General features: G+C 51.1%; 1 protein-coding gene across 1 annotated transcript in view; it reads left to right on the plus strand.

Annotated features, from left to right (window-relative positions):
• Positions 1 to 16,442, plus strand: part of LOC137467207 (U5 small nuclear ribonucleoprotein 200 kDa helicase-like) — a 62,577-nt gene that overhangs the window by 30,957 nt on the left and 15,178 nt on the right. Inside the window, 9 exon segments of the mRNA XM_068178743.1 lie at positions 3,832 to 4,005; positions 5,319 to 5,479; positions 6,246 to 6,473; positions 7,364 to 7,555; positions 9,792 to 9,970; positions 11,647 to 11,798; positions 12,357 to 12,465; positions 14,232 to 14,340; positions 15,734 to 15,923. Coding sequence (XP_068034844.1) covers positions 3,832 to 4,005; positions 5,319 to 5,479; positions 6,246 to 6,473; positions 7,364 to 7,555; positions 9,792 to 9,970; positions 11,647 to 11,798; positions 12,357 to 12,465; positions 14,232 to 14,340; positions 15,734 to 15,923 — 1,494 coding nt within the window.

A 16,442-nucleotide genomic window follows, 5' to 3' on the forward strand; every position in this document is an offset into this window, starting at 1 on the left:
TATTCTCAAACCTTTGGAATCTTTATTTTCTCCCTATTCCCAAAACTTTGGAATCTTTATTTTATCCCTATTCCCAAACCTTTGGAATTCCAGGTCTATCCCCTCACCCAAACCTTTGGAATCTTTATTTTATCCCCTCTCCCAAACCTTTGGAATCTGTTTTTTTATCCCAATTCCCAAACCTTTGGAATCTCTTTTTTTATCCCTGTTCCCAAACCGTTGGAATCTTTATTTTATCCCCTCTCCCAAACCTTTGGAATTCCAGGTCTATCCCCTCACCCAAACCTTTGGAATCTTTATTTTATCCCTATTCCCAAACCTTTGGAATTCCAGGTCTATCCCCTCTCCCAAACCTTTGGAATCTTTATTTTATCCCCTCTCCCAAACCTTTGGAATCTTTATTTTATCCCTATTCCCAAACCTTTGGAATCTCTTTTTTTATCCCTATTCCCAAACCTTTGGAATTTTTTTTTATCCCTATTCCCAAACCTTTGGAATCTTTATTTTATCCCTGTTCCCAAACCTTTGGAATTCTAGGTCTTTCCCCATACCCAAGCCTTTGGAATCTGTTTTTTATCCCTGTTCCCAAACCTTTGGAATTCCAGGTCTATCCCCTCACCCAAACCTTTGGAATCTTTATTTTATCCCCTCACCCAAACCTTTGGAATCTTCATTTTATCCCCTCACCCAAACCTTTGGAATCTGTTTTTTATCCCTATTCCCAAACCTTTGGAATTCCAGGTCTATTCCTTCACCCAAACCTTTGGAATCTCTTTTTTTATCCCTATTCCTAAACCTTTGGAATCTTCATTTTATCCCCTCTCCCAAACCTTTGGAATTTTTTTTAATCTCTATTCCCAAACCTTTGGAATCTGTTTTTTATCCCTATTCCCAAACCTTTGGAATCTTTATTTTATCCCCTATTCCCAAACCTTTGGAATCTTTATTTTATCCCTGTTCCCAAACCTTTGGAATTCCAGGTCTATCCCCTCTCCCAAACCTTTGGAATTCCAGGTTTATCCCCTCTCCCAAACCTTTGGAATTTTTATTTTATCCCTGTTCCCAAACCTTTGGAATTCCAGGTCTATCCCCTCTCCCAAACCTTTGGAATCTTTATTTTATCCCCTCACCCAAACCTTTGGAATCTTCATTTTATCCCCTCACCCAAACCTTTGGAATCTGTTTTTTATCCCAATTCCCAAACCTTTGGAATTCCAGGTCTATCCCTTCACCCAAACCTTTGGAATCTCTTTTTTTATCCCTATTCCTAAACCTTTGGAATCTTTATTTTATCCCCTCTCCCAAACCTTTGGAATCTGTTTTTTATCCCTATTACCAAACCTTTGGAATCTATTCTTTATCCCTATTCCCAAACCTTTGGAATCTGTTCTTTATCCCTATTCCCAAACCTTTGGAATCTGTTTTTTATCCCTATTCCCAAACCTTTGGAATTCCAGGTCTATCCCCTCACCCAAACCTTTGGAATCTTTATTTTATCCCTATTCCCAAACCTTTGGAATTCCAGGTCTAAACCCTCACCCAAACCTTTGGAATCTGTTTTTTATCCCTATTCCCAAACCTTTGGAATTCCAGGTCTATCCCCACACCCAAACCTTTGGAATCTTTATTTTATCCCCTCTCCCAAATATTTGGAATCTGTTTTTTATCCCTATTCCCAAACCTTTGGAATTTTTTTTTATCCCTATTCCCAAACCTTTGGAATCTGTTTTTTATCCCTATTCCCAAACCTTTGGAATCTTTTTTTTATCCCCTCTCCCAAACCTTTGGAATCTTTATTTTATCCCCTCTCCCAAACCTTTGGAATTCCAGGTCTATCCCCTCTCCCAAACCTTTGGAATCTTTATTTTATCCCCTATTCCCAAACCTTTGGAATCTGTATTTTATCCCTATTCCCAAACCTTTGGAATCTGTTTTTTATCCCTATTCCCAAACCTTTGGAATTCCAGGTCTAAACCCTCTCCCAAACCTTTGGAATCTTTATTTTATCCCTGTTCCCAAACCTTTGGAATTCTAGGTCTTTCCCCATACCCAAACCTTTGGAATCTGTTTTTTATCCCTGTTCCCAAACCTTTGGAATTCCAGGTCTAAACCCTCACACAAACCTTTGGAATCTGTTTTTTATCCCTGTTCCCAAACCTTTGGAATTCCAGGTCTATCCCCATACCCAAACCTTTGGAATCTTTATTTTATCCCTATTCCCGAACCTTTGGAATCTTTATTTTATCCCTATTCCCAAACCTTTGGAATCTGTTTTTTATCCCTATTCCCAAACCTTTGGAATTTTTTTTTATCCCTGTTCCCAAACCTTTGGAATTCCAGGTCTATCCCCTCTCCCAAACCTTTGGAATTCCAGGTCTATCCCCTCTCCCAAACCTTTGGAATCTTTATTTTATCCCCTCTCCCAAACCTTTGGAATTCCAGGTCTATCCCCTCTCCCAAACCTTTGGAATCTTTATTTTATCCCCTCTCCCAAACCTTTGGAATTCCAGGTCTATCCCCTCTCCCAAACCTCTGGAATCTGTTTTTTATCCCTGTTCCCAAACCTTTGGAATTCATGGTCTATCCCCTCACCCAAACCTTTGGAATCTTTATTTTATCCCTGTTCCCAAACCTTTGGAATTCCAGGTCTATCCCCACACCCAAACCTTTGGAATCTGTTTTTTATCCCTGTTCCCAAACCTTTGGAATTCCAGGTCTATCCCCTCTCCCAAACCTTTGGAATTCCAGGTCTATCCCCTCTCCCAAACCTTTGGAATCTTTATTTTATCCCGTCTCCCAGACCTTTGGAATCTTTATTTTATCCCTGTTCCCAAACCTTTGGAATTCCAGGTCTATCCCCTCTCCCAAACCTTTGGAATCTTTATTTTATCCCCTCTCCCAAACCTTTGGAATCTTTATTTTATCCCTATTCCCAAACCTTTGGAATCTGTTTTTTATCCCTGTTCCCAAACCTTTGGAATTCCAGGTCTATCCCCTCTCCCAAACCTTTGGAATCTTTATTTTATCCCCTCTCCCAAACCTTTGGAATTCCAGGTCTATCCCCTCTCCCAAACCTTTGGAATTCCAGGTCTATCCCCTCTCCCAAACCTTTGGAATCTTTATTTTATCCCTGTTCCCAAACCTTTGGAATTCCAGGTCTATCCCCTCACCCAAACCTTTGGAATCTTTATTTTATCCCCTCTCCCAAACCTTTGGAATCTTTATTTTATCCCTATTCCCAAACCTTTGGAATCTGTATTTTATCCCAATTCCCAAACCTTTGGAATTCCAGGTCTATCCCCTCACCCAAACCTTTGGAATCTGTTCTTTATCCCTATTCCCAAACCTTTGGAATTCCAGGTCTATCCCCACACCCAAACCTTTGGAATCTTTATTTTATCCCCTCTCCCAAACTTTTGGAATTCCAGGTCTATCCCCTCTCCCAAACCTTTGGAATCTGTATTTTATCCCTATTCCCAAACCTTTGGAATTCCAGGTCTATCCCCTCACCCAAACCTTTGGAATCTTTATTTTATCCCCTCTCCCAAACCTTTGGAATCTTTATTTTATCCCTATTCCCAAACCTTTGGAATCTGTTTTTTATCCCTATTCCCAAACCTTTGGAATTCCAGGTCTATCCCCACACCCAAACCTTTGGAATCTTTATTTTATCCCCTCTCCCAAACCTCCGGAATCCATTTCCCACCCCCTTCCCCTCCTCCCAACCCCACAACCCCACCCCCATCCCTCCGTACCTCACCCCCATGGCAGATCCAGCCCCTCCTGGGTCCACGCACCTGGAAAATTCCAGGAATTCCTTCCTTCCTCCAGCCTGCGAGACCCAACTTCCCGTTTCCTTCCGGCACCTGATCCTTCCGGAAAAATACCCGCCGCCCACGGAGCTGCTGGACCTGCAGCCGCTGCCGGTGTCGGCGCTGCGGAACAGCGCCTTCGAGAGCCTCTACCAGGACAAGTTCCCCTTCTTCAACCCCATCCAGACTCAAGGTGGGGCTCCATCCCGCCTGGATTTCCCGGGATTTGGGTGGTTTTGGCGGGAATTTTGGGGTGGTTTTGGGGGTTTGGTGGTGGGTGGGGTTTGTGCTGGGAGTTGTGGTTGAGCCGTGTGCTTATTCCACGTGGGTTTCATCTCTCCCTGAGTTTTGGGATCCGTGGATTGTCGCATCCCGGAGTTTTAGGATCCATGCTATATCCTCTCCCAGAATTTTGGGATCAGTGGTTTATCCCCCATTCCCAGAGTTTTGGGATCCGTGGTTTATCCCCTCTCCCAGAGTTTTGGGATCCATGATTTATCCCCCATTCCCAGAATTTTGGGATCCGTGGTTTATCCTGTCCCAGAGTTTTGGGATCCGTGGATTATCTCCTATTCCCAGAGTTTTGGGATCTATAGATTATCTTCTCTCCCAGAATTTTGGGATCCATGATTTATCCTGTCCCAGAGTTTTGGGATCCGTGGATTATCTCCTATTCCCAGAGTTTTGGGATCTATAGATTATCTTCTCTCCCAGAATTTTGGGATCCATGATTTATCCCCTCTTTCCAGAATTTTGGATCCATGATTTATCCCCCATTCCCAGAATTTTGGGATCCGTGGTTTATCCTGTCCCAGAGTTTTGGGATCCGTGGTTTATCCTGTCCCAGAGTTTTGGGATCCGTGGTTTATCCCCTATTTCCAGAGTTTTGGGATCTATAGATTATCCTCTCTCCCAGAGTTTTGGGATCCATGATTTATACCCTCTTTCCAGAATTTTGGATCCATGATTTATCCCCCATTCCCAGAATTTTGGGATCTGTGGTTTATCCTGTCCCAGAGTTTTGGGATCCGTGGATTATCTCCTATTCCCAGAGTTTTAGGATCCATGCTTTGTCCTGTCCCAGAGTTTTGGGATCTCTGGTTTATCCTGTCCCAGAGTTTTGGGGATCCGTGCATTATCCCATCCCAGAGTTTTAGGATCCATGCTATATCCTGTCCCAGAATTTTGGGATCTGTGGTTTATCCCCTCTCCCAGAGTTCTGGGATCCATGGTTTATCCCCTCCCAGAGCTTTAGGATCCATGCTATATCCTGTCCCAGAATTTTGGGATCTGTGGTTTATCCCCTCTCCCAGAGTTCTGGGATCCATGGTTTATCCTCTCCCAGAGCTTTAGGATCCACGCTTTATCCCATCCCAGAATTTTGGGATCCGTAGTTTATCCCTAAAGAGCCTTTCCTGGACCTCCTCTCGCTCCAGCTGGATCCTCACCCCATTCCCAAATTTTTCTTTTCCCCCTAAACCCACGGGAATTCCCGCCGTTCCCCAGTGTTCAACACGGTGTACAACAGCGACGACAACGTCTTCGTGGGCGCGCCCACGGGCAGCGGCAAAACCATCTGCGCCGAGTTCGCCATCCTCCGCATGCTCCTCCAGAATTCCGAGGGTCGCTGCGTCTACATCACCCCCATGGAGGCCCTGGCCGAGCAGGTGAACCCCGGGAATTCCCTGGAGTTGGGAATTCCCAGCTAGGAGCTCCCCTGGAGATGGGAATTCCCGACTTCGCCCCTCGTTCCTTCGGGATCCACTCGGCGTTTGCGCGGCGTGATGCTTCTGGGGGTGGATTGCGGGGGAATTTGGTGGGAATTGTCCCAGTTTGAGGGGAATTTGGAGGGAATTGCCCCAGTTTGAGGGGAATTTGGAGGGAATTGCCTCAATTTGGTGGGAATTGCCCCATTTTGAGGGGAATTTGGTGGGAATTGCCCCATTTTGAGGGGAATTTGGTGGGAATTGCCCCAGTTTGAGGGGAATTTGGAGGGAATTGTCCCAATTTGGTGGGAATTACTACAATTTGGAGGGAATTGTCCCAGTTTGAGGGGAATTTGGAGGGAATTGCCTCAATTTGGTGGGAATTGCCCCATTTTGAGGGGATTTTGGTGGGAATTGCCCCATTTTGAGTGCAATTTGGAGGGAATTGCTTCAATTTGGTGGGAATTGCCCCATTTTGAGGGGAATTTGGAGGGAATTGTCCCAGTTTGAGGGGAATTAGGAGGAAATTGTCCCAATTTGGTGGGAATTACTACAATTTGGAGGGAATTGCCCCATTTTGAGGGGAATTTGGAGGGAATTGCCCCATTTTGAGGGGAATTTGGTGGGAATCGCCCCCATTTTGGTGACAACACCACCTCTCCTGTATGAATTCCGGATGAATCCGTTGAGAACCTTCCGGATTCGAGGCCAATCCCCGTTTCCCCAGGTTTTCATGGATTGGTACGAGAAATTCCAGGAGCGCCTCAACAAGAAGGTGGTGCTGCTCACCGGGGAGACCAGCACGGACCTGAAGCTGCTGGGAAAAGGGAACATCATCATCAGCACCCCGGAAAAGTGGGATATCCTCTCCCGCCGCTGGAAGCAGCGCAAGAACGTCCAGAACGTCAACCTGTTCATCGTGGATGAAGTGCACCTGATCGGGGGCGAGAACGGGGTGAGAATCCTGGGATTGGGGTGGGGATGGATCCAGCCCGCAGCGGGAGGTTCCCGGTGGGATTTTGACTTGTTTTGGAGCAGGTTTTCCTGATGGGAATGGATCCGATGGGGTGGGAGGTGTCCATGCCTTGGGAAGGTCAGAAGGGGTTTCCATGGGGTGTCCTGGGTGGATCTCAGCCAGGAACAGTCCTGATTTTGTTCCTGATCCTATTCCTGATCCTGGTCCTGCTCCTGATCCCACTCTTGATCCCGCTCCTGATCCTCTTCCTGATCCCACTCCTGATCCTACTCCTGATCCCATTTTGGATCCTGTTCCTGATCCTCTCCTGATCCCACTCTTGATCCCATTTCTGATCCTGTTCCTGATCCTGCTCCTGATCCTGCTCCTGATTCTGATTCTGTTACTGATTCTGTTCCTGATCCCACTCCTGATCCCATTCCCAATCCCGTTTTCCCCCATAGCCCGTGCTGGAGGTGATCTGCTCACGGATCCCGTTCCCAATCCCACTCCTGATCCCATTTATCCCCCACAGCCCGTGCTGGAGGTGATCTGCTCACGGATCCCGTTCCCAATCCCACTCCTGATCCCATTTATCCCCCACAGCCCGTGCTGGAGGTGATCTGCTCACGGATCCCGTTCCCAATCCCACTCCTGATCCCATTTATCCCCCACAGCCCGTGCTGGAGGTGATCTGCTCACGGATCCCGTTCTCAATCCCACTCCTGATCCCATTTATCCCCCACAGCCCGTGCTGGAGGTGATCTGCTCACGGATCCCGTTCCCAATCCCACTCCTGATCCCATTTATCCCCCACAGCCCGTGCTGGAGGTGATCTGCTCACGGATCCCGTTCCCAATCCCACTCCTGATCCCATTTATCCCCCACAGCCCGTGCTGGAGGTGATCTGCTCGCGCATGCGCTACATCTCGTCGCAGATCGAGCGGCCGATCCGCATCGTGGCGCTGAGCTCGTCGCTGTCCAACGCCAAGGACGTGGCGCACTGGCTGGGCTGCAGCGCCACCGCCACCTTCAACTTCCACCCCAACGTGCGCCCCGTGCCCCTGGAGCTGCACATCCAGGTAGGGACGGGAACGGCCGCGATTCTTGGAAAAATCCCTTAGGGTTGTTGAGAATCCTTGGCCATAATCCATTGGGATCGTTGGTCGTTCTTGGCCATAATTCATTGGGATCGTTGGGAATCCTTGGCCACAATCCCTTAGGATTGTTGGTCATTCTTGGCCATAATTCATTGGGATCATTGGGAATCTGTGGCCATAATCCCTTGGGATCGTTGGGAATCCTTGGCTATAATCCATTGGGATCGTTGGTCGTTCTTGGCCATAATTCATTAGGATCATTGGGAATCTGTGGCCATAATTTATTGGGATCGTTGGGAATCCTTGGCCACAATCCCTTAGGATTGTTGGTCATTCTTGGCCATAATTCATTGGGATCATTGGGAATCTGTGGCCATAATCCCTTGGGATCGTTGGGAATCCTTGGCTATAATCCATTGGGATCGTTGGTCATTCTTGGCTATAATCCATTGGGATCGTTGGTCATTCTTGGCTATAATCCATTGGGATCGTTGGGAATCCTTGGCTATAATCCATTGGGATCGTTGGTCATTCTTGGCCATAATTCATTGGGATCGTTGGGAATCCTTGGCTATAATCCATTGGGATCGTTGGTCATTCTTGGCCATAATTCATTAGGATCATTGGGAATCTGTGGCCATAATTCATTGGGATCGTTGGGAATCCTTGGCCACAATCCCTTAGGATTGTTGGTCATTCTTGGCCATAATTCATTGGGATCATTGGGAATCTGTGGCCATAATCCCTTGGGATCGTTGGGAATCCTTGGCTATAATCCATTGGGATCGTTGGTCATTCTTGGCTATAATCCATTGGGATCGTTGGTCATTCTTGGCCATAATCCGTTAGGATCGTTGGTCATTCTTGGCCATAATCCATTGGGATCGTTGGGAATCTGTGGCCATAATCCCTTGGGATCGTTGGTAATCCTTGGCTATAATCCATTGGGATCGTTGGTCGTTCTTGGCCATAATTCATTGGGATCGTTGGGAATCCTTGGCCACAATCCCTTAGGATTGTTGGTCATTCTTGGCCATAATTCATTGGGATCATTGGGAATCTGTGGCCATAATCCCTTGGGATCGTTGGTAATCCTTGGCTATAATCCATTGGGATCGTTGGTCGTTCTTGGCCATAATTCATTGGGATCGTTGGTAATCCTTGGCTATAATCCATTGGGATCGTTGGTCGTTCTTGGCCATAATTCATTGGGATCATTGGGAATCTGTGGCCATAATCCCTTGGGATCGTTGGTAATCCTTGGCTGTAATCCATTGGGATCGTTGGTCATTCTTGGCCATAATCCGTTGGGATCGTTGGTCATTCTTGGCCATAATCCATTGGGATCGTTGGTAATCCTTGGCTATAATCCATTGGGATCGTTGGTCGTTCTTGGCCATAATTCATTGGGATCGTTGGGAATCCTTGGCCACAATCCCTTAGGATCGTTGGTCATTCTTGGCCATAATTCATTGGGATCGTTGGGAATCTGTGGCCATAATCCCTTGGGATCGTTGGTAATCCTTGGCTATAATCCATTGGGATCGTTGGTCATTCTTGGCTATAATCCATTGGGATCATTGGTAATCCTTGGCCATAATTCATTGGGATTGTTGGTCATTCTTGGCCATAATTCATTGGGATCGTTGGGAATCCTTGGCTATAATCCATTGGGATCGTTGGTCATTCTTGGCTATAATCCATTGGGATCGTTGGTCATTCTTGGCTATAATCCTTTGGGATCATTGGTCATTCTTGGCCATAATTCATTGGGATCGTTGGGAATCCTTGGCTATAATCCATTGGGATCGTTGGTCATTCTTGGCTATAATCCATTGGGATCGTTAGTCATTCTTGGCTGATAAATTTTTGGCCATAATCCCTTGGGATTGTTGGTCATTCTTGGTCATGATCCATTGGAATCACTGGGAATCCTTTGGCCATGATCCCTTGGGATCATTGGGAATCCTTGGCCACGATCCCTTGGGATCGTGGGTAATTTTTGGCCATGATCCCCTGGGATCGTTGGTCATTCTTGGCCAATAAATTCTTGGCCATAATCCATTGGGATCGTTGGTCGTTCTTGGCCATGATCCCCCTTGATCACCAATCCAAGGATCAATCATTTCCGTGCCAGAATTACGCGGATTTTCCAGCTTTTCCCGCCAGTTTGGCAGGGAATCCTTTGGGATCCAGCTGGATTTGGGGTTTTTGGCAGGGTTTCAACATCAGCCACACGCAGACGCGGCTGCTGTCCATGGCCAAGCCCGTCTACCACGCCGTGATGAAGCACTCGCCCAAAAAACCCGTCCTGGTCTTCGTCCCGTCCCGCAAGCAGACCCGGCTCACGGCCATCAACATCCTGACCACCTGCGCCTCTGACGTCCAGCGCCACAGGTGGCACCTGGGGGACACCTGGGGGCACCACGGGATGGGCTGTGGGGCTGGAGAAGGTCCAGGGATGGGGAATTCCTGAGGGAGATGGGAATGGGACACCTGGGGACACCACGGGATGGGCTGTGGGGCTGGAGAAGGTCCAGGGATGGGGAATTCCTGAGGGAGATGGGAATGGGACACCTGGGGACACCACGGGATGGGCTGTGGGGCTGGAGAAGGTCCAGGGTTGGGTTATGGGGTTGGAGAAGGTCCAGGGTTGGGTTATGGGGTTGGAGAATGTCCAGGGTTGGGTTATGGGGTTGGAGAAGGTCCAGGGTTGGGTTATGGGGTTGGAGGTGGAGATGGGGGAATGGGATTGATGGGATTGATGAGATGATGGGATTGGGATTGGGATGGGATGGGAATAGATGGGATTGATTCGACGATGGGATGGGATGGGGTGGGATTGGGATGGGATTGATGAGATGATGGCATTGATGGGATGGGGTGGGATTGGGATGGGATTGATGAGATGATGGGATGGGATTGATGGGATGGGGTGGGATTGGGATGGGATTGATGAGATGATGGGATGGGATTGATGGGATGGGGTGGGATTGGGATGGGATTGATGAGATGATGGGATTGATGGGATGGGGTGGGATTGGGATGGGATTGATGAGATGATGGGATGGGATTGATGGGATTGGGATGGGATTGATGAGATGATGGGATGGGATTGATGGGATTGGGATGGGATTGATGAGATGATGGGATTGATGGGATGGGGTGGGATTGGGATGGGATTGATGAGATGATGGGATGGGATTGGTGGGATGGGGTGGGATTGGGATGGGATTGATGAGATGATGGGATTGATGGGATGGGGTGAGATTGGGATGGGATTGATGAGATGATGGGATTGATGGGATGGGGTGGGATTGGGATGGGATTGATGAGATGATGGGATGGGATTGGTGGGATGGGGTGGGATTGGGATGGGATTGATGAGATGATGGGATTGATGGGATGGGGTGAGATTGGGATGGGATTGATGAGATGATGGGATTGATGGGATGGGGTGGGATTGGGATGGGATTGATGAGATGATGGGATGGGATTGGTGGGATGGGGTGGGATTGGGATGGGATTGATGAGATGATGGGATTGATGGGATGGGGTGAGATTGGGATGGGATTGATGAGATGATGGGATTGATGGGATGGGGTGGGATTGGGATGGGATTGATGAGATGATGGGATGGGATTGATGGGATGGGGTGGGATTGGGATGGGATTGATGAGATGATGGGATGGGATTGATGGGATGGGGTGGGATTGGGATGGGATTGATGAGATGATGGGATGGGATTGATGGGATGGGGTGGGATTGGGATGGGATTGATGAGATGATAGGATTGATGGGATGGGGTGGGATTGGGATGGGATTGATGAGATGATGGGATTGATGGGATGGGGTGGGATTGGGATGGGATTGATGAGATGATGGGATTGATGGGATGTGGTGGGATTGGGATGGGATTGATGAGATGATGGGATTGATGGGATGGGGTGGGATTGGGATGGGATTGATGAGATGATGGGATTGGTGGGATGGGGTGGGATTGGGATGGGATTGATGGAATGGGTGATCCCAGAGGCCTTTCCCCAGCTGACCAAGTCCCGGATCCCCCCCAGGTTCCTGCACTGTGCCGAGAAGGACCTGGTGCCGTACCTGGAGAAGCTGAGCGACCCCACGCTGAAGGAGACGCTGGTGAACGGCGTCGGGTACCTGCACGAGGGGCTCACGGCCATGGAGCGGCGCGTGGTGGAGCAGCTCTTCAGCTCCGGTGAGAGCGCTGCGGGGTCGGCATCGGGAGCGAGACGGGATCGGGATCGGGATGGGATGGGATTGATCTTGGGTTGGGATGGATGGGATGGAATTGAGATTGGGATGGGATGGGATTGATCTTGGGGTTGGGATGGATGGGATGGAATTGAGATTGGGATTGGGATGGGATGAGATTGATCTTGGGGTTGCGATGGATGGGATGGAATTGAGATTGGGATTGGGATAGAGACTGGGATTGGGATGGGGTGGGATTGAGATTGAAATTAGGATGTGATGGGTGGGGTGGGACTGAGATTGGGATTGGGATGGGTGGGGTTAGGATGATGGGATGGGGTGGAATACGATGGGATGGATTGAGATTGGGATTGGAGGGGATGGGATGCGGTGGATTCGGGGGTGGCACCGGATGCTCTTCAGAACCCAACCCACTCCATGAATCCATGAATCTCCACCTCCCACCCCCAAAAATTCTGGGATCTTCCCCACCCCCATCTCCGGGTGGCCGGAATCCCGGGATCTCCGTCCCCGCTGACCCCGGGTGCCCTCCCCGCCCCAGGAGCCGTGCAGGTGATGGTGGCCTCGCGCAGCCTCTGCTGGGGCATGAACATCTCGGCCCACCTGGTGATCATCATGGACACGCAGTACTACAACGGCAAGATCCACGCGTGAGCCCAGCCCCGGCCCCTCGGGATGGGATTGAGATGGGATTTGGGATGGGATTGGGATGGGATTGGGATCCCAGGTGGGACGGGATGGATGGGATTGGGATGGGATTGGGATCCCAGGTGGGACAGGACGTATGGGATTGGGATGGGATTGGGATCCCAGGTGGGACAAGATGGATGGAGTTGGGATTGGGGTCGGGATGGGATGGGGATCCCAGGTGGGACAGGATGGATGGGATTGGGATGGGATGGGGATCCCAGGTGGGACAGGATGGATGGGATTGGGATGGGATGGGGATCCCAGGTGGGACAGGATGGATGGGATTGGGATGGGATTGGGATCCCAGGTGGGACAAGATGGATGGAGTTGGGATTGGGGTCGGGATGGGATGGGGATCCCAGGTGGGACAGGATGGATGGGGTTGGGATTGGGGTCGGGGTTGGGATGGGGATCCCAGGTGGGACAGGATGGATGGGGTTGGGATTGGGGTCGGGATGGGATGGGGATCCCAGGTGGGACAGGATGGATGGGGTTGGGATTGGGGTCGGGATGGGATGGGGATCCCAGGTGGGACAGGACGGATGGGGTTGGGATTGGGGTTGGGGTTGGGATGGGGATCCCAGGTGGGACAGGATGGATGGGGCTGAGGTCGGGATGGGATGGGGATCCCAGGTGGGACAGGACGGATGGGGCTGAGGTCGGGATGGGATGGGGATCCCAGGTGGGACAGGATGGATGGGGTTGGGATTGGGGTTGGGGTTGGGATGGGGATCCCAGGCGGGACAGGACGGATGGGATCGGAATGGGATTGGGATCCCAGATGGGACAAGATGGATGGAGTTGGGATTGGGGTCGGGATGGGATGGGGATCCCAGGTGGGACAGGACGGATGGGGTTGGGATTGGGGTTGGGGTTGGGGTTGGGTTTGGGATCCCAGGTGGGACAGGACGGATGGGGTTGGGATTGGGGTTGGGATGGGATGGGGATCCCAGGTGGGACAGGACGGATGGAGTTGGGATTGGGGTTGGGGTTGGGATGGGGATCCCAGGTGGGACAGGATGGATGGGGCTGAGGTCGGGATGGGATGGGGATCCCAGGTGGGACAGGATGGATGGGATTGGGGTCGGGATGGGATGGGGATCCCAGGTGGGACAGGACGGATGGGGTTGGGGTCGGGTTGGGATGGGATGGGGACCCCAGGTGGGACAGGACGGATGGGGTTGGGGTCGGGATGGGATGGGGATCCCAGGTGGGACAGGATGGATGGGGCTGAGGTCGGGATGGGATGGGGATCCCAGGTGGGACAGGATGGATGGGATTGGGGTCGGGATGGGATGGGGATCCCAGGTGGGACAGGACGGATGGGGTTGGGATTGGGGTTGGGGTTGGGGTTGGGTTTGGGATCCCAGGTGGGACAGGACGGATGGGGTTGGGATTGGGGTTGGGGTTGGGGTTGGGTTTGGGATCCCAGGTGGGACAGGACGGATGGGGTTGGGATTGGGGTCGGGATGGGATGGGGATCCCAGGTGGGACAGGATGGATGGGGTTGGGATTGGGGTTGGGATGGGATTGGGATCCCAGGTGGGACAGGACGGATGGGGTTGGGGTCGGGATGGGATGGGATGGGGATCCCAGGTGGGACAGGACGGATGGGGTTGGGGTCGGGATGGGATGGGGATCCCAGGTGGGACAGGACGGATGGGGTTGGGGTCGGGATGGGATGGGGACCCCTCCGTGCCACGCTGCTGACGCCGTGCCGGTGCAGGTACGTGGACTACCCCATCTACGACGTGCTGCAGATGGTCGGCCACGCCAACCGCCCGCTGCAGGACGACGAGGGGCGCTGCGTCATCATGTGCCAGGGCTCCAAGAAGGTGGGGCATGGATCTGGGATCTCGGCCGGGATTGACCTCCTCCAGATGGTGGATGGGCCTCATGGAGGGTCGGGATGGGATGGGATCAACAGGATGGGATGGGATCCATGGGATCAATGGCCTGGATGGAATGGCATCCATGGGATGGGATGGGATTGATGGGATCCATGAGATCAGATGGAATGGGATTGATGGGATCAATGGGATCAGATGGGATGGGATCAATGGGATCAATGGGATCAGATGGGATGGGATTGATGGGATCAGTGGGATCAGATGGGATGGGATCAATGGGATCAATGAGATCAATGGGCTGGGATGGAGTGGCATCCATGGGATCCATGGGATGGGGTTTGGGATGGGATGGGATCCGTGGGATGGGATGGAATAGGATTGATGGGATCCATTGGATCAGATGGGATGGGATTGATGGGATCAATGGGATCAGATGGGATGGGATCGATGGGATCAATGGGATCAATGAGATCAATGGGCTGGGATGGAGTGGCATCCATGGGATGGGGATTGGGATGGGATGGGATCCGTGGGATGGGATGGGGATGGGATTGATGGGATCCATTGGATCAGATGGGATGGGATCAATGGGATCAATGAGATCAATGGGCTGGGATGGAGTGGCATCCATGGGATCCATGGGATGGGGTTTGGGATGGGATGGGATCCGTGGGATGGGATGGAATGGGATTGATGGGATCCGTGGGATGGGATGGAATGGGATTGATGGGATCCGTGGGATGGGATGGAATGGGATTGATGGGATCTGTGGGATCAGAGGGATGGGATCAATGGGATCAATGAGATCAATGGGCTGGGGTGGAGTGACATCCATGGGATCCATGGGATGGGGATTGGGATGGGATGGGATCCGTGGGATGGGATGGAATAGGATTGATGGGATCCATTGGATGGGATGGAATGGGATTGATGGGATCTGTGGGATCAGATGGGATGGGATCGATGGGATCAATGGGATCAATGAGATCAATGGGCTGGGGTGGAGTGACATCCATGGGATCCATGGGATGGGGATTGGGATGGGATGGGATCCATGGGATGGGATGGGGATGGGATTGATGGGATCCATTGGATCAGATGGGATGGGATTGATGGGATCAATGGGATCAGATGGGATGGGATCAATGGGATCAATGAGATCAATGGGCTGGGATGGAGTGGCATCCATGGGATGGGGATTGGGATGGGATGGGATCCATGGGATGGGATGGATGAGATGGCATCCAAACCCTCGCTCAGGGTTGGGATCACCACGAGGACAATCCAAGCCCTCCCAGAGCGCCACACGAGGTGTACCCACGGCATTTTTGCGATGAATTCTTGAATTCTTTCCCTTTTCCTGCCCGTCCCACCTCAGGATTTCTTCAAGAAGTTCCTGTACGAGCCGCTGCCGGTGGAGTCACACCTGGACCACTGCATGCACGACCACTTCAACGCTGAGATCGTCACCAAGACCATTGAGAACAAGCAGGACGCCGTGGACTACCTGACCTGGACCTTCCTGTACCGCAGGATGACCCAGAACCCCAACTACTACAACCTGCAAGGTGGGAACGGGATCTGCGCGCCGGCAGGGAGCTCCTGCAGCCTGGGAACGGTCCTTGGGAATGTCCTGGGCTGGTAACGGTGCTGGAAATCCCGGCCGGTCCCATCCCGTGGATCCCATGGATCCCATCCTCCCGTTATCCCATTACCCCATATTCTCGTTACGCCTTTACCCCATCCCGTGATCCCATTACGCCATCACATCCCATCCCACCCCATCCATCCCAATGCCATCATTCCCATGATCCCACCATGCCCACCCCATCGTTCCCATGAGCCCATGATCCCACCATGCCCACCCCATCATTCCCATCCCATCATTCCCATGATCCCACCATTCCCAACCCAATCCATCCCAATGCCATCATTCCCATGATCCCACCATGTCCACCCCATCATTCCCATGATCCCACCACTCCCACCCCATCATTCCCATGATCCCATGATCCCACCATGCCCCCCCCATCATTCCCATCCCATCATTCCCATGATCCCACCATTCCCAACCCAATCCATCCCAA

Source organism: Anomalospiza imberbis, unplaced genomic scaffold (genome assembly GCF_031753505.1).
Source record: "Anomalospiza imberbis isolate Cuckoo-Finch-1a 21T00152 unplaced genomic scaffold, ASM3175350v1 scaffold_534, whole genome shotgun sequence".
Taxonomy (NCBI): Eukaryota; Metazoa; Chordata; class Aves; order Passeriformes; family Viduidae; genus Anomalospiza; species Anomalospiza imberbis.